The 26336-nt window shown below is 40.3% G+C and overlaps 1 protein-coding gene across 3 annotated transcripts in view; it reads left to right on the top strand.

The window, feature by feature from the left end:
- The window catches only part of Snrk (SNF related kinase), a 103658-nt gene that overhangs the window by 54694 nt on the left and 22628 nt on the right, over window positions 1-26336 (top strand). For all 3 annotated transcript variants that reach the window (XM_022831580.2, XM_022831579.2, XM_022831578.2), the window contains exon 3: window positions 17792-17933. In XM_022831580.2, the coding sequence (XP_022687315.1) occupies window positions 17792-17933 (142 nt within the window). The remainder of the gene's footprint in view (window positions 1-17791; window positions 17934-26336) is intronic.

The raw sequence follows: 26336 nt of genomic DNA, 5'->3' as shown, positions 1-26336 counted from the left end.
TGACCATGGCAAAGCACACTACGATGGATCGAACAAACATGTACTTACGCTACTAGATCGCGGAAAATCAACAACAAAATATTGGACCAGGCCTTTAACTCTTAGACTAATATAGCTATGTTAATTAGCGAGCTATATAGCTGCAAAGTTGAGCCGACATCCCATCGCGAGTGCCTTAACTACGAAAGTTCTAAGAACGATGCTTGCGTTGAGAGAACGCAAAGTCTGTGCGTTAGAGAAGAGCTTGCAGGTAAAAATACAGTGGGTCGAACGTGAGATCTTTTCTAATGAGAGTGCCATTGAGGTATCTATATTTCTTAAATAATTTGCTTGAAGGCTTCTCTCTCCGTCCCTTTCCGTCGTATAGATATAAAAACAAAATCAACGTAACGAAATCTTATTCGGAAGATAAAACAGTTTTCTACGTATTTATCCACATTCATCCCAATTTCGAGTGAAAACCATGTTTTCGTCAAATACGCTAATCATCATGTTTGTAAATAAAATCTGTAAAATGCTTACGATGGAAGATTTCAGTTATATTACCTTGATCTCCAGGCCCAGCGAAATCTGTTAAATTTAGCTAATATATAATTATAAGCAATTACAACAAATGATTATGTATAATTAGTTGGACAACTATTTTTATTCCGAGTCAATTACTAATTAGGAGATCTAGGTAAAGCTATGTTTTCGAGAAGAGTGTTTTGGCTAGAAGCATCGACTACAGTAAGGATATCATTAGAAAAAAAAGGCCCAAATGGGCTGCACTTTCGCTATTCCTGTTGCCCGGACCAACTCTTATTTTATCGACGCAATCTCTCTACAGCCGGTTAAAGATGTAGCAACGCTGTCTGGCCCTTTTTTGAGCCTCACAGTTTGCACAAATGATTTACTAATATCCCGATAACGAGTGTCACTGATCGAAGCAGTGTGGGATCGTTATGTCCACAGCGTTACATGGCTGTACCGTTAACATACAATTTTGAGAACGATAAAACTCTCGCTATTAAATATGCCGGTGTAGGCGGGCGGACATCTTTACACTGTTTACTAGACAAATGGCTGCTGGCAGACAACGATGATCCTGAACTCATCGGTTCGCACACACGTAGGTTAGAGCATATCTAATGGCTTGAAGGCTGTTACCTATGTTTTACTGTGCCGTAATACTACATTTACCTTTTGAAGAAACCCGATGTTTCAGGAACAGATAGCTGTGAAACTGATCAGAGTAAAGGAAGCAGTATCTGATATTTAGTATAACTCATTTCAATTGACAGTTAAAATGTTCGCTCTATTTCCTCTTGAGAAGCTACATAGGAAGAGAGTTACATAGAATTAATTGCCCCTCTGATTTTTCATTGTGCCAGATAAAAAAAAATAAATGCAATCTTATTCCCAGTCAGCGGTCCGGAAGGCAACATAACTGGCAAAATGCCTACGTATTTATTGAGCGTTGTAACTGTGAAAGAAAGTAGTAAGTTGATTGCTGTAAATGCGTGTGGCATCCTATATGTGCATACATGGCTGGATTTTATTAGAGTGGTTTTATTAATTAGCTTATTGTTCAATGCAATTGTGTTCAGACTTAGTAAAAGTCTAGATTTGCGATGGCGTGTCATCACCGTATTTTAAATGGAAGCCATCTTAGACGCCCCACACCGCAGTCCTACTTGATCGCTGTCGAAACGCTATAGAAGTTGCCAACAGCTTTGCCTGACCATACAACTCTGTTCTTACATGTGATATATTTGAAAGCTTCATTGCCATATCCTAAGGTCCATATTGTCGCACGGCTCTCTTGCAGAGCTGTCAGGGCTGAAGGTTGACGTCCCTAAAAGGAATCGCGCCATTGAAGGCAGTCGCCGCGGGGATCTCTTCCATTTGGCCAACTGTTGCGGGTTGATCTAATACCATTTGGCCAAAACTTGGTTAGGATAAACGTTAGAGTCTATTCGAATAAAAATAAAATTGTGACAGTTATACCTGTGTATTTTGGATGTACGGGGACGGAATCGAGTCACGCTCGACGCTTGAGCTCCCTTACACATATTTGTAAATAGCGTGCCTGTTATCGTTCTATCTGATGACTAGTCCGTATTTTTCCTTGTTGCCTATACGTTCTATATATAAGTTTCCAATATCGATAGATAAATAATTATGAGAAATGTGGTACTAGATGCGAATTAAATAGTCTTCGAAGCTGTACTATGAAAGTAAGTCAATACTCCACTGTATACCTTATTACACAGATATATTAATATATACCTAAAAACAAAAATTACAGATATGAGTAAATATGAGTTTGCCCTTGGGCCTCGTAAAGGTCGTTGTTGCCATAATTATAGTGATGATCTGATTATAGTTTGTGGTTTCTTTTGCCAATTTATTAACTGATCATCCGGGCTGTATTGAATATCTCTTGGTCTGCCATAGTCAAACAGTAGGCTATACAAAAGGTAATACATCTCATCATCGTACCCTATAACATAAAAAGAGTAATGATTATATATTGCGTCTGAAATTATTCAGATTTACGCTATAACGTGAAAAGCTCCCCACAGGACTAGACGTTGTGAAACTTTGTAGCTACCATGGTCCTAGTACCCAGCTGCCTGGTTACTTTAGCGTTTCTACGAGTAATGCGAACAATTTATTCCTGGCGTCTTCTATAATGTAAAAGACGATCGAAGCTAATGGTGATGCAGAAGCTACTTAGATGACTCAGATGTTATGAATACAGCCATTTTAGCTTGAACCTAAGCTTCTTTCACCAGACACCCAGGAGCGCTTATGTATACTTACAGGATACTCTTTGAAACACCTTTAAATCTCCTATAGATGTCAGATATTTAGCGCATAATATCAGCGGGTCACAAGGTTGACATTTAGGCACTCTTAAGTTGCATAGAAACCTATTGTAGACAATAAAAATGTCCTATCGTACTAGAATGCTCTATACAGAATGGAACAAAAGGAAGATGAGCGTAAAGGCAATTCATTTCTCTCCTATCTAGTCCCCAGTATTATTGATGCTCATATGCTGCTTCTATATGACTAAACCTATACTTTGAACAGGGTATACAAGTATGGATATGGTTAAATTTTTTCTTCGACACCAGCTGAAAGAGCCCGTCCATAAGCGAGCTCTGCATCTTTTTCACTGTTTACCGAAACATCCCAAATAGACTTTTTTCTTAATGGCCGTACAAGCCGCCGTGCTGTAGCTAGTTACGATAGAAAGATCAGATCTTTTGATGGACAAGGAAACACCCGATCGCCTCTCTTTTTAGTACCCAGCGACTCTATGTTGTTTGGAAAACATATTTATGTGTTTAATGGCCTATTAGTCAACTTGCATCCCTTTTCTTTTCCCCCAAGAGATCTAATCGAATGCCCCCTCCCCACCGCTTCTCCGTCTATTCGCAGATCTACGCAAGGCTTCGGGAGTAAGTAGATCAATTGTTTGCTCCTCGTTCGCTTGTGTTTGATTAAACTGCCCCTCAAGCTTCTTACATCGCCGTGCCATCGTAGATTAACTTTGCAGCTTGTCTTTCGCCCTTTTCCGTTGCTCCTTTGTCTGACACCGTCTCTGTAGGACCATCTAGCTGGACAGGTGACGCAAGCAGTTTTGTTGTCCTCCAGAACAGATGGTTCCTGAGAAATACTTATCAGGGCCGCTCTGTGGCCGCCATTGGAACCAGCAGCGCTGCGGCATTTTTTCTTCGGCACTGTATAAATTAGGTACACGCTAGGGTAGACGAGAAGCTCTTGGCGAAATAGCTACATCAAGGCCACGGATCTGTGTAAGACGAGATCAATAGATTACTGTGTTAAGATAATGATGTGTCACAATGACTGCGGGGGCCATGGCGACCGCGAGGTGGGCGGCTTTAGCGAGTACCAATGCGGTGTAAACCGGTGCTAATCTAGTACTTAATGACATTAGGCGTTTACGAGAAATAATGTTGGGGTATCCAGTTTGCTTACGTACATGAATAAGTCTGCGTGAGAAACTCTTATAAATCGTCTTTTATCGGCCCTTCGGGCCATGTTGATCCCCAGGCATGGCGGCTTCCAAGATTTAAACAGAAAAAAGAACCTATCGGGAACATGCAAGCTTTCTGTAGTGCGGGCAGAGAATGGTCAAAAAAGTAGTTCGGTAAATATACAAATAAAGCACAAACGGAACTAGAACGGCATGGCAAGAATACACATCTTCGTGAATCTCGCTACTGATATAATATGTATTGTGCTCGTTTATCGAAGCGCCGCAGGCAGACTCAATTGACAGAGTTCGAAACGAGATCGCTTGCGCATCAATTCACTAGGATGTGGCGTAGGAATAGGCAGTGTCTCTCGGTTGACAGACGTATTTTAAAGATCTAACGCTCTGATGTTGATCGCTAAACAATGTAAGTCTATATCGGCCCGTTTGTTGACCAATTACGAACGTCGTAGAAACATGAACGGATCGACAAGAGAAGAAACGTCGCGTGGCGTTCGTTTCTGCGGCGTATATGAAAATGCACAATAAAATTACACACATAGGGACTATACTCTAGATCCGTACAGTATGTTACTAGTTCTATTGTTGTTGTTTTATCGAATCTGTCGAATTTTTTTTTCTCATCGATAATATGGCAGCTCGCTGGATAAATACAATCGTACCCATATATTTTTGTTTTTGCTAGCGACATACTAAGATGTTACAAAACCTTGAACAAAAACCGTATGTGTTATTTATCATTGTTGCTATTGATTATTAATCAATGGTAGATTCGATTACTCTGGCCTATCGCCTCACGGTGTTCAACTAGGTAAAAATAGCTAGCATTGCAACATCCTCCAGGTGACGGAAGCTTCCTCGGCACAGGCTTGTGGCCCATCTTAGGGCAATTCTTTTCGCGGAACGGTCCGATGGAAAATGGCCAGAGTCAAAATCCAGTGTCCAATCCTACAGATCCGTTTCCGTTCCTGCTGCCTATGCTGTTTCCGTTCTCTTGTAGTTGTCATCAGATGCCTGCCGCCATAACCACGTTACGTTAGGTACGTTAACATAAGAATACTGAAGTCGTTGTTGCTATTTTTAGGTGTATTCTATTGAGAATGGTAATTCCCTAATTGTCTCTTAAGAACAACTGCTTAAGGAAAATTAATGGCGAAGTTTTTTTTTGTCGAAATTGCTGGTATGCCTACATGTCTCGCTAATAAAAAATATATGTTGACGAAATTAATTTTTATTCTATTAAATTATTAACAATGTCATTATTATATATATATAAACACATGATTTACGCCTGGTTGTCGATATCTACTATAGTATAATATATAATTTACTAATAATAATAATAATGGGAAAAGTGTATTATTTCCAACTAAATCTATTTAGGAAGCATCGAGCAAAGTTCGCTATTTCAGTTCGGTGGAAACGCCATGACGACCATTGCCTTTCTAAATAAAGCAAAAGTCCGATCTCATAGCGATATTAATATCGAGGTATCGGCATAATTCCCTACTAATAAATACATAGATGCACACTCCCTGTTAGAGTTAACTTAGGTCGTACACGATATAGGACCCACAAAGTTACGCAACTAATCGTCTTCCTGTAGTTGCACTGCTTCGAAAGTTTATAAGTCTTTTGGAAATGAGCTAATTAATGAGCTTGCGTCTTGTTAATTATATGTATATATATATGACGTTATAATTAGTTCACCGCTTTACCATTTTGAATAAGGATATGCAATGTTTAGTGATCGTTTTTTAGCTCGAGTTTGCTAACGTCCAGCAAATGCACACGGTGCGCAAAAAGCGAAACCGCTGAGGTGTCGAAAATGAAGCCTTATTTAGTTATCATTGTTGCGTTGGTCGACACAGTATCTACAGCAACAGGTGCGTGAAATGTACTCTTGAGCAGTTTTTATTGTATCTTCCAAGGATGCAGAGTTCTCTTTAAATACATTCATTGTTTTTTTTTGTTAGAAAATCGATAAATATTATTGATTTCTCTTATTTCTCATACTTTTTTTTTTTACTCGCTTTCGTCTATTTATGTGTTTCAAATGAATAGACGCGGTCATGAGCACCAGAAGTGCTAAAACGATAGCTTTTTACATAAATTCTCTAGAGACTTCACTCTGTTTTATTAAAATTTATCTTAATATACAATCGGATAAAATTGGATATACTGGTAGGTATGAGCTAAAGCTCTCCAAAAAAGCCTCGAAACGGTTGTGAAGCAAACATTAATATCTCCTGGGGTTACGCCCTGCACTGGCGTTTCGAGTACTGACAAAAATAGCAATACACTACACACCATAAATATGAGGCCTTTATCCACCAAAAGCGTTCGAAATATTGTACGATGAAAATGAAAAAGAAAAAAAAAAATACTTAATAAGTACGAGGCAAATGCAGAAGAGGCTGTCCTCTCTAGACGTCCCTTATTAAAAACATTAGAGAAACTATGTTTGATCAACATGATGCTGATTTAATCATTTTTCTATTAGGTACGAAGAACGCCGTTAGGCTTAACAGCCTGTGTTCAGCACAAAGTTCTTCTTTCTCTATATATATATATATATATATATATAAGTATAGCTACTAGTAGCAAATAAGCCTACGCATCGTCGTAAACGTTGTGTCCATAATAATTAATAGCTCCGATCGAATAGGCTTTTCGATATCCAGCAAGCAGTTGGAGCGTTAGAGAATCGCCTTTGAGTAAACACAGGTTCGTAATTTGGTCTATACCGCTTTATCCTCAAAAGTGCAGATATATGCTCACTAACGCAATAAGCAATATGCAAACACTGTCCGATGATGTCAGCCGGCGGTCCCTAACATATCTTTTCGTTTGTCCTGAAAATACTTACCTTTTAAACTTCTCTATCTTGAGCCTGAAAATGATCTACATCCCGAAGAGCACCATTTTATGATGTATCGTTTGTATCAAATGTATCGTTTGCTGCTTTGCCGCAAAGAGAGCTTGGCATTTGTAAGGCAAACTGATGTATGGAACAGTGCGATCAACGACAGATGAACGATGGATCAAGAAAAACATGTACAAAATAGAAAAATAGTCAGGCCGCTAAAAAGACGGCTGACGCTGGAAGAAGAACTGTTGGTTCTTCTTGTTGTACAAAATTTAGCTCGTCTAACTTCACTTGCGTATGATACAACTGGTTAAAAGTGTTGCCTCTGACCTTTCTCAGAGACAGTTACGATGATTCGTCTGTGAGCCAAGCTAGCATAAATGATATATTATAACGTTTTATGAGCAAAGATGCGGAAGAATAATGGGACGTTTCTATTGCCGTCAACATCACTAAGCAGCCGAGACCACAAAACAGATGATTAGCACATTTCCCACCCATTGCTGGGCAAATCCAAGATAAAGCTTTGCATAACAATGTCAAGCTATCGTACAAACTACTCCATTGCTCTACGTATCATGACAATTGCAAGCTAGTGGGGTGTTTCTGGCTCGTCGGGAGATTGTGTCCCCTTTCAGGCCACGGAGCCGGACCATTTATCAAAACTGTCCTGAGTTAAAAACCCTCAATGTTTCTCGCAAGTGTCACTTTTCGCCGTTTGCCTGCGGGCGTTGGCGAAAACGCTGTGTAGCAAGGTCACGTTCGGTACGATGTTATGGCGAGCCAACGCCCTGTTGTGGCGGCATCGTGCAGTGCGAAATAGAAATCCGGAAGAACACAGGGAAAACTGTATAGAACGCGATCGTGAAAAGTTACACTATCATAAATGTATAAATTAGATCGTGATCGAGAGCGGGACGTGTCCAGAGGACTCTAGTTTTCGTAGCCCATACAAAACCGGGTCGACTGAGTAGATGCCTAAGGAACTTCTGTACCGCTACAGGGGGATGGTTACCTGGTCACAAGTAACCTCCAAATAACGGCAGAAAGACACAACTAAATTAATTTAGCGTAAATGTTTATTTATTGCAAACTTTACATATTTACGATTTTACATTGAATATAGTATGAACAAAGGTGGGCTTCTTTATATCAATTATGCGCTTTATACCTAGGTTTTAGCCACTTGTTCGCATACATTTGGCCTAATAATGTTCTTAGTCGACGTGTCGCATTTTTTAATGTAGAACCCCTTTCTTTGGTTCATAGTAATATTTCACAGATGGTGGACAAGTCTCAGAAAACTATCTTAGCACCCATCTCAGAAATAGCTCCAAGAAAGCTAAGGTAGCCCACCTTATCGATACCGCATCAAAGAAAAATACTAAATATATGAAGCTTGTAATAAAAAGAAAAAGGACGAATATAAATATATGCAATTGTGTTTCGTCGGAGTTATTTTGAAGTTTTTTCCGACAAGCTCTTCGTGCCCTATTTAATATTAGGACATAATCATTCAGGCAGTTGTTGTTGGCAGCTAAGAAAGTTTTCGACAACGTGGCGTACAACAACGACTTCGATTTCCTTTTCTCTAGCCCCACACGATACAACTCGTTTGGACCGCATACGTCAGTATGTATTATTTGTAGAAATGGCACAGTACGTCAGGCCAGCTAACAGATTTGTTGATCTGCCATTGTCTGCTATATATGACTAAAAAAAAGACGCGTACCCTTTTATCGCTAAAGAAGCAAGCGTCTACACGAACGACGCACTGTGTCGTGATAACTCGAATGGGGCAGATCAGGATGCTCTAAATACATAAGGCAACGTAAAAATTTGCAGTCAGGAGTACTTATTTGAATGTATATGTGTGAGTACCGTAACTAAAAATAGAGATTCACAGAAGCCAGACCTAGCGTCGCTACTGTTTCGGTCTGTACTGTTAGTGATTCTGTTCTTGATGACTCGTTATAGGCGTATGCGTAGATACCCTCAAAGGTGCAATTTACATATAAAAACAAGCTGGTCATTGAGTGAACCGGTCACGCATTAACAAATCTGCAGGCAAATAAGGTCGGTATAGTATTTGGAATAGTAGACCCATGGGTGAGACATATAAAGAAAGGAACTTGTTCACAACACCTCGACACATTGTGCCTTGCATGCTATCACAGACGCCGTTGCTGGCACGACGTAGCTTCAGTCGGTTAGAGGTTCAAAGAAGATAACGCTGAAGCAGAAAAGCTGCAAGATTCAATACTAGCTAGCTGTCCGGTACTTGCCAGCGCATGTTTCCCTGTTGCCCGCCAGCGTCGAGACACCGAGTCTAACAGGGATCGAGCATTTTATTTCATCATTACATTATGTCGATTTGCTTATTCAAAAGGAACCAGCTTAGTCGATGCAGTCTAAACCACGTTTGCACGATGCGACCCGACGCAGTTCATTCTACTACTGTAGAACTCATTATCATAAAACAGGTAATACAAATAGCTGACGATTTACAGAGAGGACTTGTGTGCGATCACAGGCGAGAAGGCCTGATTACAGCACAGAGAACATACCGCATTGAAAGAGAGAAAAAGGTTTGGCACTTTCGAGATCACGCGATAGGAGACTGCTTGGTGCGCGATCGGCGCTCTTCATTCATAAAGTGAGCTAGCTTAAAACGAGACAAGGCGTCTCAGTCGGTTAGAAAGGCTACCAGTCTCTGCGACGGTAGACGAACCGATGGACGGGAGGGCTGAGTGTGGATGATGATGCACAGGGTCGACGCGCGGTGTGAAGGTGGTTTCGGCAGAGGCCGTCTGGCTATTCACGTACGACGCCTCAAACAGGAGTAAAGAACAAACAGACCGAGCAGTAATAGCAAACTGAAGCAGCGACAAAATGAGTTATCTATGGGTAGTTCCGGTGTCTGATAGAGGTCAACATTCATATGAAGACACCTAACTGGCGCCTAAAGGGAAGTTGTTTGCGCCGGCGTAAAATGGGTTTTGTGTTGCGCAAGGGAACGCATAATCTGTATACTTGATGAACAAAAAGTTATCTATTCCATCGGGTTAAAAAGAAGTCATAGAAGTATTAGAAAAGGAACTGTTATTTCGTTAGGGAAAAAGTGTTATATGCAAGTAGAGTAGTTTAACAAGAAATACACGAAGCTCGATAATATACAGGGTCACTTAGAACACGGTCGAACCCATGGCGCGGGCTATTCAACAAACGTCATGAGCTTAGGGTATCTATTTCGTTTTCGCTGGGGCCACAGCGCGGGGCATTCTGGCCCCACAAGAAAGATCGTTACAGTTTTATGAAAATTTTTTTGTTAGGTACCAAGACAGCGTGCTTCGAAGTTGATAACCATAATGAACTCTATGTCGAAACAGCTAAGTGCTTGAATGGTGACTGCACTCTTAGGATGATATCAGGCGAAGAAGTCTCCGAAGGCGAAGAAAAAATGGAGAACGATAAAATACAATACGGCAAAAACATATTAAACAACGAAAAGTTATGAGCTAGCGCTGAACAATGACTCTGATTCAGCAAATAATAGACGTTGATCTCAGCTGAGTGTTAAATTCCCATATTATGTGTGCTGGCATACAGAAAAAGACGAATAGGCAAATACTTTTGTATAAAAAAGGTAATGTAAAAACACCCATGTTAGAGCCTGCGGAGAATTGAGGAAGCTGAAAAGTTTAGAAATTATTGCCTAAAGATTCTGAAAGAAACCTAGGAAATCATCAAATGGCTTGATCCTGTCATCCAGTGCTAACCGTTGTGTTAATAATGATCCCATGATGCCGAAGTGCGCCATCCCCTATAGCCGACAAATAGATTTCGTCATTTAAAATGGCAAAAATGGTTCATCGGGGTGCAATACTGGCACCGCAGAAAAATCTATGATTATTTCCGTAGAGTATATTAGTACGCACACCTTTTACAACTGGAAATAAATTTGAATGTAATATCGCTTATGTGCGATTGAGACGATTATTGATCATTTGCTTGGCGTCCACAGCGCTTTATAGGAAACACCGTGTTTTTACAGGGATCAGACCTGTGTGTAGTCGTTTCAGGTAGCTGTGCGTCGGATTCCTCCTTCGACTTCAGCATACCGCATTGGTGATATAGACTAGTATGATCTGATGCATGTTTTCTCATGTCCGTGTCGCCGACGGCATTCATGACATGCAGGCATATGGATTAAAGACACATCCGTGCATAGTAAAGTGCTTATGACACGTCCGACCTGAATACACGATTCGCAATGGCCATTGATTCTCTTTGTTTTTCCTTGGAAACGAAATACGAAATCAAGACTTGTGTTTATTCAACATGGTGGTCAAGTATGTATATTGTCCGAGTGAACATAGCTAAGTATTAGAACCAAACTTAACAACCTCGAACTTAGCACATGATCATAACGGCGCTATTGGCTTTTAGTGAAATGATAAACAGTAGAGTTTAGGTGATACATACGTGTGCTTAAATATGCTATGATTATTGTTAATGGTAAAGTATTTCTAGTTGAAGTTTTTAATACGCTTGCAGGGAAAACCGTTTCCCTGTAAAACGTCGCCTGAACTAAATCTTAAAAAATGATCGACGGATGAAAATTTTTACGTACAAGTACCGTGACACTGTGTAAGCGATCGTAATGTCTTCTTAAATACGGTATTTCTTTTCAGTTATTTTCCTCTCCTTGTCAGAAATCATATTATTGTTTAGTGTGCGGCGCGCTGTAAACTCGTTGCAGAAAATCTTTCGTTCTGATAATGTATTCATAGCTGCGGTTCGTGCTTGAAGACTCCTTGAGCCCTATGTATATATTGATGTTTCGTTTACTAAAGATAACCATCCTTGTTGGCATCTTGCATTATTACTCCAGGCCGAAAACTATCACCGATAACACTCGAGAATGCATTTATAAATAAATAAATAAGAGTAAATAAAACTAAAGTGACTTTAGTTACTTATAATGGTTCATTGAAGAAAGTATCCGCACATGGAATGGATTTAGTACAACCGTTAGAAAATGCTTCAAAGTTTCAAACTTTTGTGTTATACAAATACGTAGATAAAAGAGACTACACATCAATTTTCTTTAAAAAGTTGATGAACTAAATATAACTGCATTAACTTGTAATTGGAGGTAGGTTAGCAATGGCTGGATATTTTTCTCTCTATACTACATTAGCGGGGGTTTTTTAGTCTTGTGCGAGATGGTTCTAGGTTTAGTATTCATTGCTGGCTCTCTCTGACCGTAAAATGTTATCTATAAAAAGATATTTAAATCATAGCTCACTTAGAATCTCCAGTATATTTTTTGGGCGTTATGACTAGCTAAACAGAAGAAATCACCTATCCAAAGCAAGTTCAATGCATATCATCATTATGAAAGGGAACTGAGTAAGCTGCGCAAATATCCATCGGAAGGATGAGGACATGGGGGTAAAAGGCACACGGTTTAAACCGTTATCGAGCAATGCGATGTTGGAAGCTGTTACTTTAAAATGACAGTGTTTCAGTTAGTAAAGCGAGGTATCTCTCTTACTCGATAATCTCAGCTTACTGATACACCCTACTTGAAAATGTCCGTCGGTTATTCTGGCGTGCTTTTCATTGTATTCAGCTTGCGCAGACACGCGAAGTACAACTGAAGTACGTGTGTACGTACCAGCTAATGCTATGTCTGCATAAGTCATTCTTCTAATGCTCATTTATGTGCTGAGAACCTTGGCGATACATTTTGTGCTACCGTAGATATCTTTGCATCAGTTGATATTCCCTATAGCATTCATACGATTAGAAATTGAGAGAGAGAGAGAGAGAGAGAGGGAGGGAGAGAGACGCTACTTCGTCTAGGTTTACTACCGTTAAAACATGGTAAACGCACTATAACATAGTCTTAAAAAATCAGTTTATTACTTGTTTTAGGACCTAACTGCTTGTACGTACCTAGCAGCGTGGGCTTTTATCAGTATAAAGAAAAGTAGACCATTGTTATTCTGGGATATCTGAAGACCAATCGCCGACCCTGAAGAGAACTTCCTCTCAAGAAAGAATTGACTCACCTCGACATCTTACCAGCTAGAACTATCAATTTTGCTGCACTGACAAGATAAGTGTAGCAAACAAATTTGGAAAGTCACTTGACATATATAGCTTAATAAACTGATTTACCATTGCATAACATATAGGAATATTATTCAGCATTCGTCACGGGAGCCATCGGATGAATTTTTTCCGAGTACTGAAGGGAGTTAGAAATAAAATGCCCACTTTATTTCTAACTTGTTATATTTTCCATGTACAGTAAATATCCCGTAAGTTACTGTCTGGTGGCGGCGGGGCGACGAAATCTTTGTTTTTCTCTTTCTATAGCCAACGAGATGACATACTTTATTTACTTTAAAATGTACTGCCATAGCAGATGTAATCGCCGGACGGTAAGCGTATGAGAATACAATGGATTCTCTGCTACATCCGATTCCTTGGTGGATAACAAAATGTGCAAGGAATAATGTATAGCTTCTGCAGACTGCTACTTCCGATTCTCGCCGATGTACGTGTGGTGCACAACAGCGCTTTTGGGTCTATGCGTTCTAGACCTCGTTACCTAAGCGTTGACAAAGAGGCTAGCTTGCGTCATCCTTGTTGTAAAAACACCCCTAACCTATGGCTACCTAGTTTGGATATATGAGCTATGGAAGGCAATGCTTGATAAGGTCATGTAAGCTGTTCACTGATGAAACCTAGCACGATCGTCCACAGGTAGAACTTGTAAAAAAAGCTTTCACTTCTCTTTCTAGTTACCCGTTCCTTATGGCATATTAAGTAATTGTCCTATCACATGTCAGCTATGGATGATAAGATCAATTTTGCATAAAGCAGTGTAAAGAGTTGGATTTTAAATTTTATATTAGCGAATCATCTACATCACATAGCGTGGTGGTTATTAGTGGTTTGTCAAACACGTCACGTTACGAATAAACGTTAGTTGATCTTGGTGACGAGATTTCTCGGCATTTCAGGTCGCTTTACAGCTGTGCTGGATCTTGTACATCGTGACATTTGTAAGATACAGTGTTATTCTATTGGGTAACGTTTCAGGTCGTTCTATAAGCTAGTCTTCTAAACAGACATGTGCCTAAGGTTGTTATTTAGATTGGCCATTCGTGTTGCGGACGTGCTCGCCTTCCGACCCGAGGGTACGAGCAAGTTAACCTAAGTGGTACATATCTGTAGGGTCCTTGTCTGACTATCGAGGCAACGATTTCTTCGCTGACCGGCAGCCACTGTTCGATCAAGTAATGTGTCTGTCGGTACAAACCATCAGAAAGTGTTCCTCAAAGGCACTGAATGTAGATGAGAGGTCTGAATGTCTACGTAAAAAGCGGGCAAGGTTTGTTGGCATATCCTCGTAGACTGCGCCTTGTCGCGATAGTCCTTCCATTGCCAATTGATCCTTCTTTTGTTCTGCGGCACGATCGAAGCATTACAAATAGCAATTTGCTTTGATTTGTAATGCTGATAACGCGTAAGATACACCTAAATATGGTAACATTTAGTTGGCCTATATCGTGCAAGTTACGCTGAATAGAAACTTTGTTTCAATTCAACGAAATAGACATTCGGCTTGAGGCTGAAAGAGATTTAAATAAGCACTTTTCCAAGCACTGTCACCCATGCTGTGTAGGCAAGCGTGACAGTATCATCAGTTGTAGGGCTAATAACCGGATATGTTAAGGCCTATGTAATGATGTAATTGTTTATAACAACGAGGTACGCCTTGAGGTATAATTTCTTCATAGCCTTAAATAACGAATCCGTAAACTAGTCCCAAGCCAAGCTTGAAAGCGCAGGGAAAGGTTTCACAATCGAGACTATAGATGCTATACAGAAAGGACAAGATTATAATATATGAGTTAATTACGAATTCTGATTTCCTTTCTTTTTTCTCAGCTCCAATAATATGGAACATATATTTATTTTCGTAACTATTTTGACTTTTCTAGACTCTAATTTTCTAAGGCTTTCTCTGTTTGCTTGCGATTGGAAGCATAATGATCCTTGGAATCGAATGCCGTCGAACTGCTTCGGAAAGGATACCCGAGTTAATTTTAATAATGGCCTTCCTCTGGGAATAACGATGATAAAACTTGACAAAAAAAAACATTTCGGTTCCAGTGTACGCAGGGGTGTTTTAATGACAAATTGCATGGGAATTTTTTACAGAATTGCATCGTTGCTATTTAGCTATTGCTAAGCGGTTTGTGTTGCTGTTAGGGAAAAGCTTTAGAGAGGGAGAGAGCTTGAGAGAGTGTGTTTGGCGGATGCTGGATAGCTGCACCCTGATGCCTTCCTCAAGCCATTCTCGCTGCGTGTGGCCTTGCAATTGCCCTTGAACCGGACGACCATTTTCCATCCTATAAACATCCGAAAAAGTTAATCTTGTGAGACGGCCATGACAAAGCGCCACGGGATGATCTTTTCTACTCATTTATATTTGTTAATTTAAAGGGAAATCGAACGCTGTGACATTTAAGGTAGCAGTGGTAAACTGTTATATATATATATATATATATACATATATATATATATATATATATATATATATATTAAAAGTGCTCACAAACAATCGTAGTTACAACTCTGCACTCAGTGCTTTTTCTTTTTTATTTAAAAGATGGAAAAATTTTCTAGTTTCTGCTTGAAAATTGGCGAGTGAAGCTATATGACTACACCTCCGGGGACAAGGCTGGCCTTTTACTTGACGTTCGCCTTTTGTTAGTTAATGTTTGTGTCGTTAAAGTGAAGTACCGCCCGACAGAATAATAACATCAAACACATTGTGTGTTTCACTCTAAATTGCTAAAAAAAAAAAAAGCTGAATTGCTCGATTAAGTATTCAAAATACGACACACTCATTAATAGGAACAAACATGAAGATAATATCATTAGCAACTTGGAATATGGGGCGTTTCTTTGAGGGTTTTTATCGCTTTTTGACAGTGTTCATATGTAGGTTCATAGGTTTTAACACGCCGACGTACTTTTCCCCGTATATCATTCACGTCATTGTGAAAAAAGTTTATAGCTTTTGCTTTGTTTTCCCTACTAACGATATCATGTCTAAAAAAAAAAATTCTGGAATAACATACTATTTTGTTTGTAACGGCAACTGCAGACATTTTTGTATGCCCTTCAATGCTGAATGTCCGTTCGCATTCGGTAAGTTATAGCGGAATGAATGTTATAAATCTAATGTCACTTTTGTTGTTTGATATTTTACGGCCATTGGCCTATCCGCTTCCGACGACCGAAGATGGTGAAAGTGAATCAGTACAGGCACTAATAGTCCCTACATTTTGTGGCTGCTACTGTGGAAGCGCTCGTGCGCCTTTACCAGTAGTGCCGCCGTGGCCAACGCTGCCTTTACGTCTGACGAATCATCTAGTACAGCTTTCTATTCGTATTTGATGTCTTTCGTGGGTCCGTTTTGTTGTCGGGGAAAGGATCTCAACAAGCTAGGGATTTTGACAAGGAATTCTCAGCTTTGATTGTCGATTTGATATAAGTCAACCGAACCGAGGAAGAGTAGACACCGACCAGAATATGCTCAAGGAGCTACATTACCGACTAAGCGTTGGCACGCAACCTCCGGCCCTATGTATCTTCATACGGTACAAATAAATTTTATGTGACACGCATATATATATATAGATATGGCGATCGATCAGCTGAAGAAAAATATTTTTACGCCTTAACTTAAAGGCATTAGTATAGTGTGTCATTCGTATAGATCAAACAGTTATTGAAGATAGGGCGAATGCTTAATGAGTAAAACAAATTGTCGTTGTTAATTTTATAGACTACAATTCATTTCTAGTGCACAATTGATCAAATATATAAAGAGGAACTAACTGCTTACACACCTCTAATTATAGACGTATTAATTGATCTATTGCGGAAGTCTTCAGATGCCTATATGCATATCTAACGACGAACACACTAAAAATAAGATGAATCCGGGATCTCCGAAGCACAAACGTATCGATACATCGCTTCTTTTCCAGGCTGTGAGGCGTTTTGACATTCATTAAAGTATCGATTTAGCGCACGAGCGATGTGGGTCTTTCCTCCACCCTAATCGCTGATAGCAAGCCCCTCGATCGCCGTTGTTAACACGGCTAGATGCACGGTCGATTATAACTTGTTAATTACGAATACGCGACTGCCGAAATACGCTCATACCTCGACTAGCTTGACTTTCTTTCGGCTTCTTTTCCTGAGCAAAACTACTTTGAAAGATAACGCCGCGGTGTGTGGACGCAAAGAAGTGTGGAATAACCCTCGGTGCCTTTTTGCCAACGGACCGACGGAACAGCACGAGATGATAACGACTGACGGGTAAAAACATATTATTTTGGCAAGCGCAGGGTTAGTTTTGGGTGGCCATGTTGTTTGCCTTGGTCGCCGGTCAGCACAAGAAGGGATGATTGCCAAATTGTTACCTGTTTTTGCTTCAGACTCACTGGAAGCGACTGCCATGAATTTGTCGTTCTCCGGTCGGGTAGCCTCGGCCGACTGGTGTTGCTGGCCTGAAGCTCAATGCCGCCAGCTCGTCTATTTGTGCTATTTCGAACGTGACTAGTTTCGTTGCCCACGAGTGCCCCGGGAGGCCCCGATCTGTCAGCGATATTAAGCACAATAAAAGTATTCTATTAGATTAATGTGTGTGAGATGGCTTATCAATCGCAGTTTTTTTTTATCTGTTAAACATGTCGAGAAAAAAAAATGATAGTGGTGAATATCTCGGATGTGAATGATGTAGCCATTTCCGATCGGTAGCTACTTTGCCGGGCACTAACTAAGCACCTAAGTACCTTTGTTGATTACAGGAAGTTAGATGTATGAAGTTAGTTCAACACCCGCACGTTGTCCGCCTTTACGAGGTAATCGACACACAGACGAAGCTCTACCTTATTCTTGAATTCGGTGATGGAGGAGATATGTACGATCATATTATGCGGCATGACAATGGTAAGTTTGGCAGTATCGAAAATTTGCATACTTGCGCGAGAGCTTAGGGCAGCTAGGTGGCTGTTAAAAGTATTTAGCGCACGTCGTGTTATTGAGAATAAATATAGAATACAAATCTCTGCTATAATATGCTATAAATTACATACATTGCACGAAACAAGTTATTTTGTACACGGTTTTCGTATAATAAGGTGTATGACTCCACCTTGAAACAGAGAAGATAGATTACAAAGGCATATGAAGATACTGAAGCTGTATGTTCTTTACGATACATGAAGAAGCTGTTTGCTCGTAACATTTAGCAAAAGAGATAGATGTAAAGAAGATTAGACGTTTCGTGAAACGATCTCCTTTCGAAGGCCCCATGTTTCGACGGCTATGCTTGATCGCAATCAACGACTTAGAAAACTAGCAGTCCTAGGTCGCGCCTATATATTTTTTATGTGTTAGTAGATTGTTGTACTAAGTTTGAAAGAGTAGGTGTGAATGTTCTTATAAAATTCTTTTTGGTGTTCACCTACTTCCCGGGTACGATGAATTCTATGCACGTTTCGCTCGCCACTCCGGTCGTAAGTCGTGAACAGTTACAAGATATTCTTTGTGGTCCAGAAGTGCGTTGAATGAGCGACCTTCTTTAAAGTTTTCTAAGATCCAGCGATGACTTAATTGCTTAACTTACGTTACGAACTGCGCCCCTAACACGGCATCCCTTCTGTGGAAGTTACGACTCACTGAGTAGGGAAGCGTATTACTCCCGCTTTTGCCGATGACATCGACGCCTCAGAATTTGATCCGTTTTTAATTAACTAGATTTTTTCGTAGCTATAACTACCTATCTAACCTGTGGAGTGTGTCTTTTAGATAGCGAAATAGTCTCACTGCGGAATATATTATAATTCGTGTGATCGTGCTGCTACAATGGCAAAATACAAAATAACTCTGCTAAAGCGACTTCTGTTGCTGAGTTTACATTATACTAATACTATATCCTATCGCTGCACGTATAAAATCACTGGCTTTTACAGCGGTTAAGAACAGTCTGTTCGATAATGATTGCGAGTAACGTTTGCACGTATTCAATGGCCTTTGCAGTGCGTGCAATGGCCAGACGCTGCAAAGCCGGCTCCACGATATGAAGGACAAATTTAGTTCAGCACACGTATACGCCGTATACCCGCCTGTGGGGGCGTCTCGTACCGAACGAGTTCACCTATTCCATTCCACGAATAGATTGCACAATCGCATCGTAGGGAATATATTGCGCCCGATCTACCACTGCTGATTACCGTAATAGATGCAGCTGTAACATTGACCCATAGTTCACCATCGGAAGTAGGAGCATTTCGATTACGTAGCAGACACGGGCATATATGTAGTCATCCATTGGGCTTTGGAGGGCATCGCCCTAAAATTATGTGAAGACCATTAGCGGTCATCCGCGATCAAGGCGTCTGGACGGAAACCAGTCTATCTACGGCTAATAACGAAAGCAAAATTGGGCAATGAGGGGCAACACGTGTTTTGACCAATTGCATCGGTCTCAGCAGAAGGAGAAGGAGATAGATTGAACGCAACGGCGAATGTATAGTCTGGCCAAAACGCGAACTCCACAGTTTTCCATATGTGTTCTGTCCACTTCGCTGCTTCTGTACACGTTCTTAGAGATCGAAACACGCTTTGGAGCTTTACGAAATAGTGATTAGATTAGATATGAATATGTAGTGATTGATACGGTTCTATCTAGCAGCTACAAGAACTATAAGGTCAGAAAAAAAATGAGCTGTATGATGACGGTTATGTTTTACTCTATTCGGTAATTTGCCATGTTTCGGAAGTTGTAAGGGAGCATTTTAACTTGATTGATCAGGGGCGTTTGGCCAATACAATAACTTGATACGATCGGATTCAGTTCACAAAATAACTGTCGCTATCATAGTTAATAAGTGGATGTATAGAGAGAGTAACGGCGAAAGATGTTCCCGTTTCGGACAATATCTAATTTTCTGTTTACTCGTGAAAATGTCCTGCGTCGGGTAGAAGTCTCGCACATAACTGACCAACGATTTCGGATGAGGTCGGACGCTAAACAATAACAATGATTTCTGCTAAACACTATGCCTGGTTTGTTGTAACACGTTGTTAAAGCATGTAATTTTTGGGAAGCAAGCCATAGCGTCGGACCTATCTCTCTTTCCTGGATGAATAATCTCCGCGATACGCTCAAGCTCGCACGGTTGTAGCCGTAAACGTATGTGGTCGGAAGTCGATTAGGCTGCCCTTTACTACATTACCATTCAAAATTAGGGCCAATTGAGCCTACCTCTATCCCGACAGCTCTTCTATACGATTAAGTACTTTTACTGTATAACTGCAACGAACGTTCTTTTCTAATATATTACTTATATTAGATATATTTTATATTATATACATATATATATAATAATTTCGATTAGAATTGCTGTTCTCCAAGTTGTTGGGTCGAAGTTGAAGATCCATTCGTTACGCCTAACTTTTGGTCCTGTGAGCGCAGACATTACTAAAAAAACTTTTTTATTCGAGCTATGATGACAGGGTTTTTGCTTACAATGAGTTTTCGGATTATTGGACAGCTAGCATGTGGTTTACATAGTACTCTTGGCTTTCGTAAGACGAAAGAGGATTTCCGGACATTGGTCGGCTTGGAAAAAGACCTGAGACGTGATATGGGTCCCGTATCTTGAGATCTAGGTTAACTTCGAATCTCTGCCATTTCCTTTCGGTCAGGTCAAGATGTCGTCTGTTGTATGCTCCTTGTCTATGGAACTTGGATATTTGAAACAATTTCTTCTGTATGATATTTGTGAGGTCATAGATATTGTCGCGGTATTTAGCCAGACCCCGGGGTATTTCAATTTCACAGTGCGCTTGGGAACGTTTTGAGAACTTGTTATAATCGATACTACTAAGAACTGCCACAAAACTTTAAGCCTTGAACAATGCGAACGCTTCGGTGCCGTCGTTCCTGTAATGATGTAAGACAGATGCTAGGAGATTTTATATATAGCAAACTCTTCTGACTGTTGCCACAGCTGTCATGTACAGGACAGACAATCCCAAACCGTTTCGTGACATCGATCTTGTGACGCTTCATTCTATACAATTAACACTAAATGTCATAGTATCATTTCAACATGGCGATTAACTTGTATGTGTTGGTCTGAGCTTTGTAAGATGATGGGCCAAAAATAGGTTAAAAACGTTCGATCATGGGTAACGATCGCAGGCCATCGATAAAGAGCTTCGCGTATATGTGCATCTAGGACATATTGTTGGCCGTTGATTGCGGTCGGCTCGATTCGCTACGCCATCGCAGATGGATTTTTTTTATCAATGTGACGTGTATAGTGTCTTGCAACATCTGCAGTTCCGGTCGCATTTGACACTGGTCCATTTATTTCGTTTCTATTTAACACTGCCAATGAGAAAAAGAAAGTGTCGTATAGTCGACGAGACTACGAAGAGATAAGCTGATGCAGGGTCTTCGTTTTAGTTGATTTACACGTTCCGGTCATCCTCAGTCATCATTGTTGTCAAGCTGCCGCCGCCGTTGCGTCTTCACAATTGTTCCGGAGCATAATTTTGAGGGGCCAATTACACAGGGTGCTTAAGCTTTTTGACCGTACACTGAGAGAAGACTGTCCTTTTATTGATAGGACTAGGTGTGAGAGGACGAAGTCTCGTTTTTGAAGGGAATGAATTGTTCAATCCACCAGGCTATGCTCTTGTGTTTTATGTCTGGTGCGTATGGCTTCCGGCAGCTGATTGCCGGCATCATCAGGTTACTCAAGCGAAAGCACGCACGGAGCAAGAAACGATAAAAAGAAATAAGCTAGTGAACCGGACTATTCGATAAAGCCAACAGAAAAAAGTAAGCCGATATGTGTTTGTTTTTGTTTGTAGCTCTGGATGTCCCCGAACTTGCTTGGCTTTCACAAACCATTGTTTGTATTAGCCTATACACTGTCTGTCTAATATTGATTGTGGCAACTGGCTATATTTGTGTGTGGAACTTTAGGACGTACAATACAACGCATTAGCTATGCAGTGAGGCTCGAATTCGCAGGATGATGGAACACACTTTGCGGATATTGAGCCGAAATAATGCAATACTGGGTTAATTATTTCATTGTAATATAATAATAAAAATCACTACACAATGGTACCTATAATTCTGGGTCGGGATGAACAGAGAGTTTAGCGTATGTCTGTTGGATCGAACGCAGAGAATGAGCTTCTATGAACGATGAATTGGGCTACTATGTCAGGTGAGTTTACTTAGAGGGAGGTTTGGTAGGTATCGTCGATTACAAACGGCAGAAACAATGGAGGACAGAGCGCGGAAATGTCCGGCAGCTATCTGCTGTCGAGCGTTCGAGAAGTTCTCGTTGTTTCTAGAGACCTTTGCTCTTCTAAAAAGTCTTCCTCACATCAAGACCGATAGACAGAACGGATCTATTCTTCGTTGTCTGTTCGATTTTCGCCATTGCTTTGAGGTATGGAGTAGCTGAATTAATGTAAAAGGCTTTAGTGCCTTTCGTTCTTTTTTTTGCCAACGTACTTCTAAACGTTGCTCCTGCTAACTTGTCATTGAAAATTAGAAGTGGTCATGATTTATTATCTGAGCTTTTCTTTGTCAGACTGAAGCCACTCTGAGGAGACTCAGAGAAAGCGTGAGCCCGCCTCAGTATCCGGGTAGGATCTTTACGGAGACTTGAGCGAGTATAAGAAGTTCACTTATTGGCTAAAACGACATAGGTGTTAAGTTTTTCAGCAAAAAGAAAGCGATACGAGCGGTAGTTTATGACTGGTTGGACTTGCTTTTCTAGCTTCAGCTCATTTGGACAAACAGCAAAACCAAATTTTTTTTTTATTATTGCCTCCTACTAGCAATAAAACCATGCGACACGGACTAATTTTGCCCAGTTCTCCGGAGGTTTGAAGAAAACATGCATAGAAACCATGGCATTGTTCTGAATTTTCCCTGCCTCTAAAATTATGCTCAGGCAGTTGTGCTTTCGTTTTTGGAAGGAAATCTTCTTCCCTTTCGAGCGCGTTGAGGTCCTCCTGGGATGGTTGCTTACAAATGTTTATTTGCTCAAAGTTCATGTCCTTAGGCTCGGTCCTAGCTGGAAGTCTTATCGCTTACAACTGAAATTCTAACTAACTCTTTTATGAACTTTCTACAAGTAACTTTCGGATCCTTAAGCATAACTAGTTGTTTTCTTTTTTTTTTTTCTACATTTTGGCCTGCACTCGTAACAGCTTTTTGCAAAGTAAGGGTTTCCTAAAAAACTTTTTCATCAGTTGCGAAGCTATAGGTGCCACCTGCACACTCGGTACTAACTCGTAAGCCGATTTCGAAAAGTTTTCCCCGACATTGATTTTAGCTATGAGCATTCGAACTCATTCTACACAGCAAATACCATCACGCACTCCCTAGTACCTTATTTTCATCTTTCAGTAATGCGGAACTCAGTTAAAAATTACTAACTCCAAAAGTTCTTGTGGCGTGCAGAAGATTCGTTCAAATGCTCTGAAATGTTGCCTGTGGATACAAGATAAACAAACGAGTATGTTGCCACGAGCTTGGTCATGGACAACTTTTTAGCTGAAAAAAAAAAACGAATGTTCCATCGGCCTTTCATTAACCTAATAATATTTCACTTATTTTGTTCTTATTTTATCTCAACTGCTACTCCACGCAGTTGTGGCTTGTAAAACGTTTTTCCATACCCTTTTGCCTATAGCAAGCACAAACCGCTGCTCGATAAGAAGAACCTGTGCTCTTTTTTATATGCACCACTGTATGATTTGCCCCTAGCGTAGGGGTCTATTATTCTACGCCTGCTCTACTATTCTTATTCAGCTATATCATAATACAAAAATAGAGTGAGGGTTAGGTCGTATGTTTGCTAAAGTGTACAAGCGAAAAGATGAATCATTGGTTAAAGCGGTATTGCGTCGGTCGAGAGTGACCCTATTCAGTTGAATTTCTAGAAAAATTGTTTTTTTGTTGTGACAGTTTTGATAAATTGTCTCCAGCCGTCGTCTGTACGACTGCAGCAGACTTCCGCTCAAAGACACGCACCCGTACACGCTAGTGTCCTCCGAAATTAACAGCGCTCCTATAGGTGCTGCCTATGCAATGACTATTCTGCTCACTGACGCAACTTTTTTTTTAATGGACTGTCTACCACTTCGGTGCGTAGACCCCCGCTGCATCGTCTGCCTGATTTTTGTGCATGAATCAGCTAGTAACATTAGCATATGGTATATCTGGTCACCGTTGGCTTGCAGCAGCCAAGACGTATGTAGATCTCCGGCCTGGGTAGGGTTATTTGACCCTCGGGCATTGCGTTCGCGTACGACGAGCCACGGACCAATAAACCGGGTCGGGCGTGATTGAATAAAGACATTGTGTTTTTCGCTCAACAGTCTTCAAAGTCTTAGTTTCTTTCTCGACAAACATTGCTTTCTGTTGTGAATCTGTCGAGTTCCGCGAGGAACGGTCGAGGATTTGTTTTGCACGCTAGTACTAATAACAACTTTCAATCTAAAATCACCCGACCGTCAACTTATCAATTCAAACTACTTTGCTAATAACAGCGCTTAGCTGTATAGTAGCAGCATTCTGTCTGATCGATACGAAGTTATAACGTAACGTGTTCGTTGCGTATAGGTTTTTTTTTTGTTTGGCATCTGGAAAGAAGTCAAATTGGCATCAAGGCATGCAACAAGCGAGGGGATTTCTGGTATGAAATCTAGGGATACAAATAAATAGCCCAGGCGTTTTGGTTTCTAGACAACCCCCGCTATTTTGACGCTAAGCTTAAGTGAAGAATTCAGGGCAGTGGGATAGAAATAGTGAAAGTAGTAAATTGACACTTCTATTTCCGTTTTGGCCTGTCCCATTGACCGAAGGCCTGAGGCGTAGGGATGAAATGGAATGTCGCATTATCGGATTAGCGCATTTATGCGTTGGCTATCGGCGTTCGCTTTGCCAAAAGGAATTCGCTTTCGATACGAACCCCTTTCAGTGAGGGTGTTTTTGCCCCATTATTTTGCCTTTCACCATTCGTCGTGCGTGCTTCGTACAGAACTCTCGCACGCTTAAAAAGGGCTTATATGTATTCTTCTGTTGGTCTCGTTTGGTTAGTCGCAAAAGCCGACTTTGTGTGATATCGGCTCTTTGCATGGCTGCAGTATGTCTGTATCTGAACAAATTCGTTTGATACATTGGCCGCTGGTCATACCACCCACTTGGCAGCTTAATCGCTTGTGGACGGCGGAGTATAGCTCTCGTTTGGCAGATCGTTAGTCTATCCTTAAATAGTTTCAGACTGGCATAAGTAAAAATAGTTATGTAAGACTATCAGCTTCTTCAGGTGATTTACCTGCACCAACTGGTCTCACAGAATAGAGCCTGTGTTACTACGTATAATTAATAAGGCTTTTTATTATGATCGACTTATGAGCGGATGAAAATGAAAACCATAAATGTTTTGCGAAAAGATGTGACTACACCGTAGAACACATAGGTGTACTTAATAAAAGGTAAGCATATAGTATATTGTAAGCATGTGTGTTGCAGCTTGTTTTTTTTTAGTTTTTATATATTTTCTTTTTTTTTAGATTTTTTAAGTAATGGTTGTTTTTGGCTATTTTTCTTCAAATGCTTCGCTTGTAGGAAATTACGCCTTGTTTTTATTAAATTAAGAAGTAGTTTTTCTTACTTTGCTGGTTGGCATTGTCTTTTTCGCTTGTAAGATTTGCTTGAAATTTTCCCATGAATTTAAGCTTTATCGGGTAACAGAAAGCAATCTTTCGTCATCGAAGTTGAAGGGCTGCCAAACAACAATAATTTTGGGATGTTCAGCGAACACGGTTTGGCTCAGAGTAATCCTAAGAAAGGTTCGCTAGGTTTGGAAATTGCATATTCTATTTAAAGGCTGCCTACCCGACTTTCTACTTTAACGAAAATCGCCTTAAGCCAGCTTTGGAAAAAGTTGACTGTTAAATTTTCCTATATCTTTTAGCTTTAGAACCCTCACCCCATTCGAAACTCAACTGCGAGGTTACTTTCATAGTTTTTTTGATATAGGCAAAAAGTCGATGGCGCAAATTCACCTTTTTTTTCTCATGATATACAAATTTTTGTAGAGTTCAGGCCCAAGGCGAAATGTTGAGATTCGAGGGGCACGATCATAATCGCTCTGTAAAGCAAAGAGTCTTCCAGCGATAATTAATACTTTGCTAATGGCAAATAAAATTATAGAGGACCAAAGTGATAAGTAAAAACGTTCATGGAATAACTTTATATACACAAATACTGCATACACATACTATATATATATATATATATAT

Source organism: Varroa jacobsoni, unplaced genomic scaffold (genome assembly GCF_002532875.2).
Source record: "Varroa jacobsoni isolate VJ856 unplaced genomic scaffold, vjacob_1.0 scaffold_340, whole genome shotgun sequence".
NCBI classification, from domain to species: Eukaryota; Metazoa; Arthropoda; class Arachnida; order Mesostigmata; family Varroidae; genus Varroa; species Varroa jacobsoni.
Note: the sequence above shows the minus strand (reverse complement) of the source record. Positions and strands in the feature narration are given on the sequence as shown.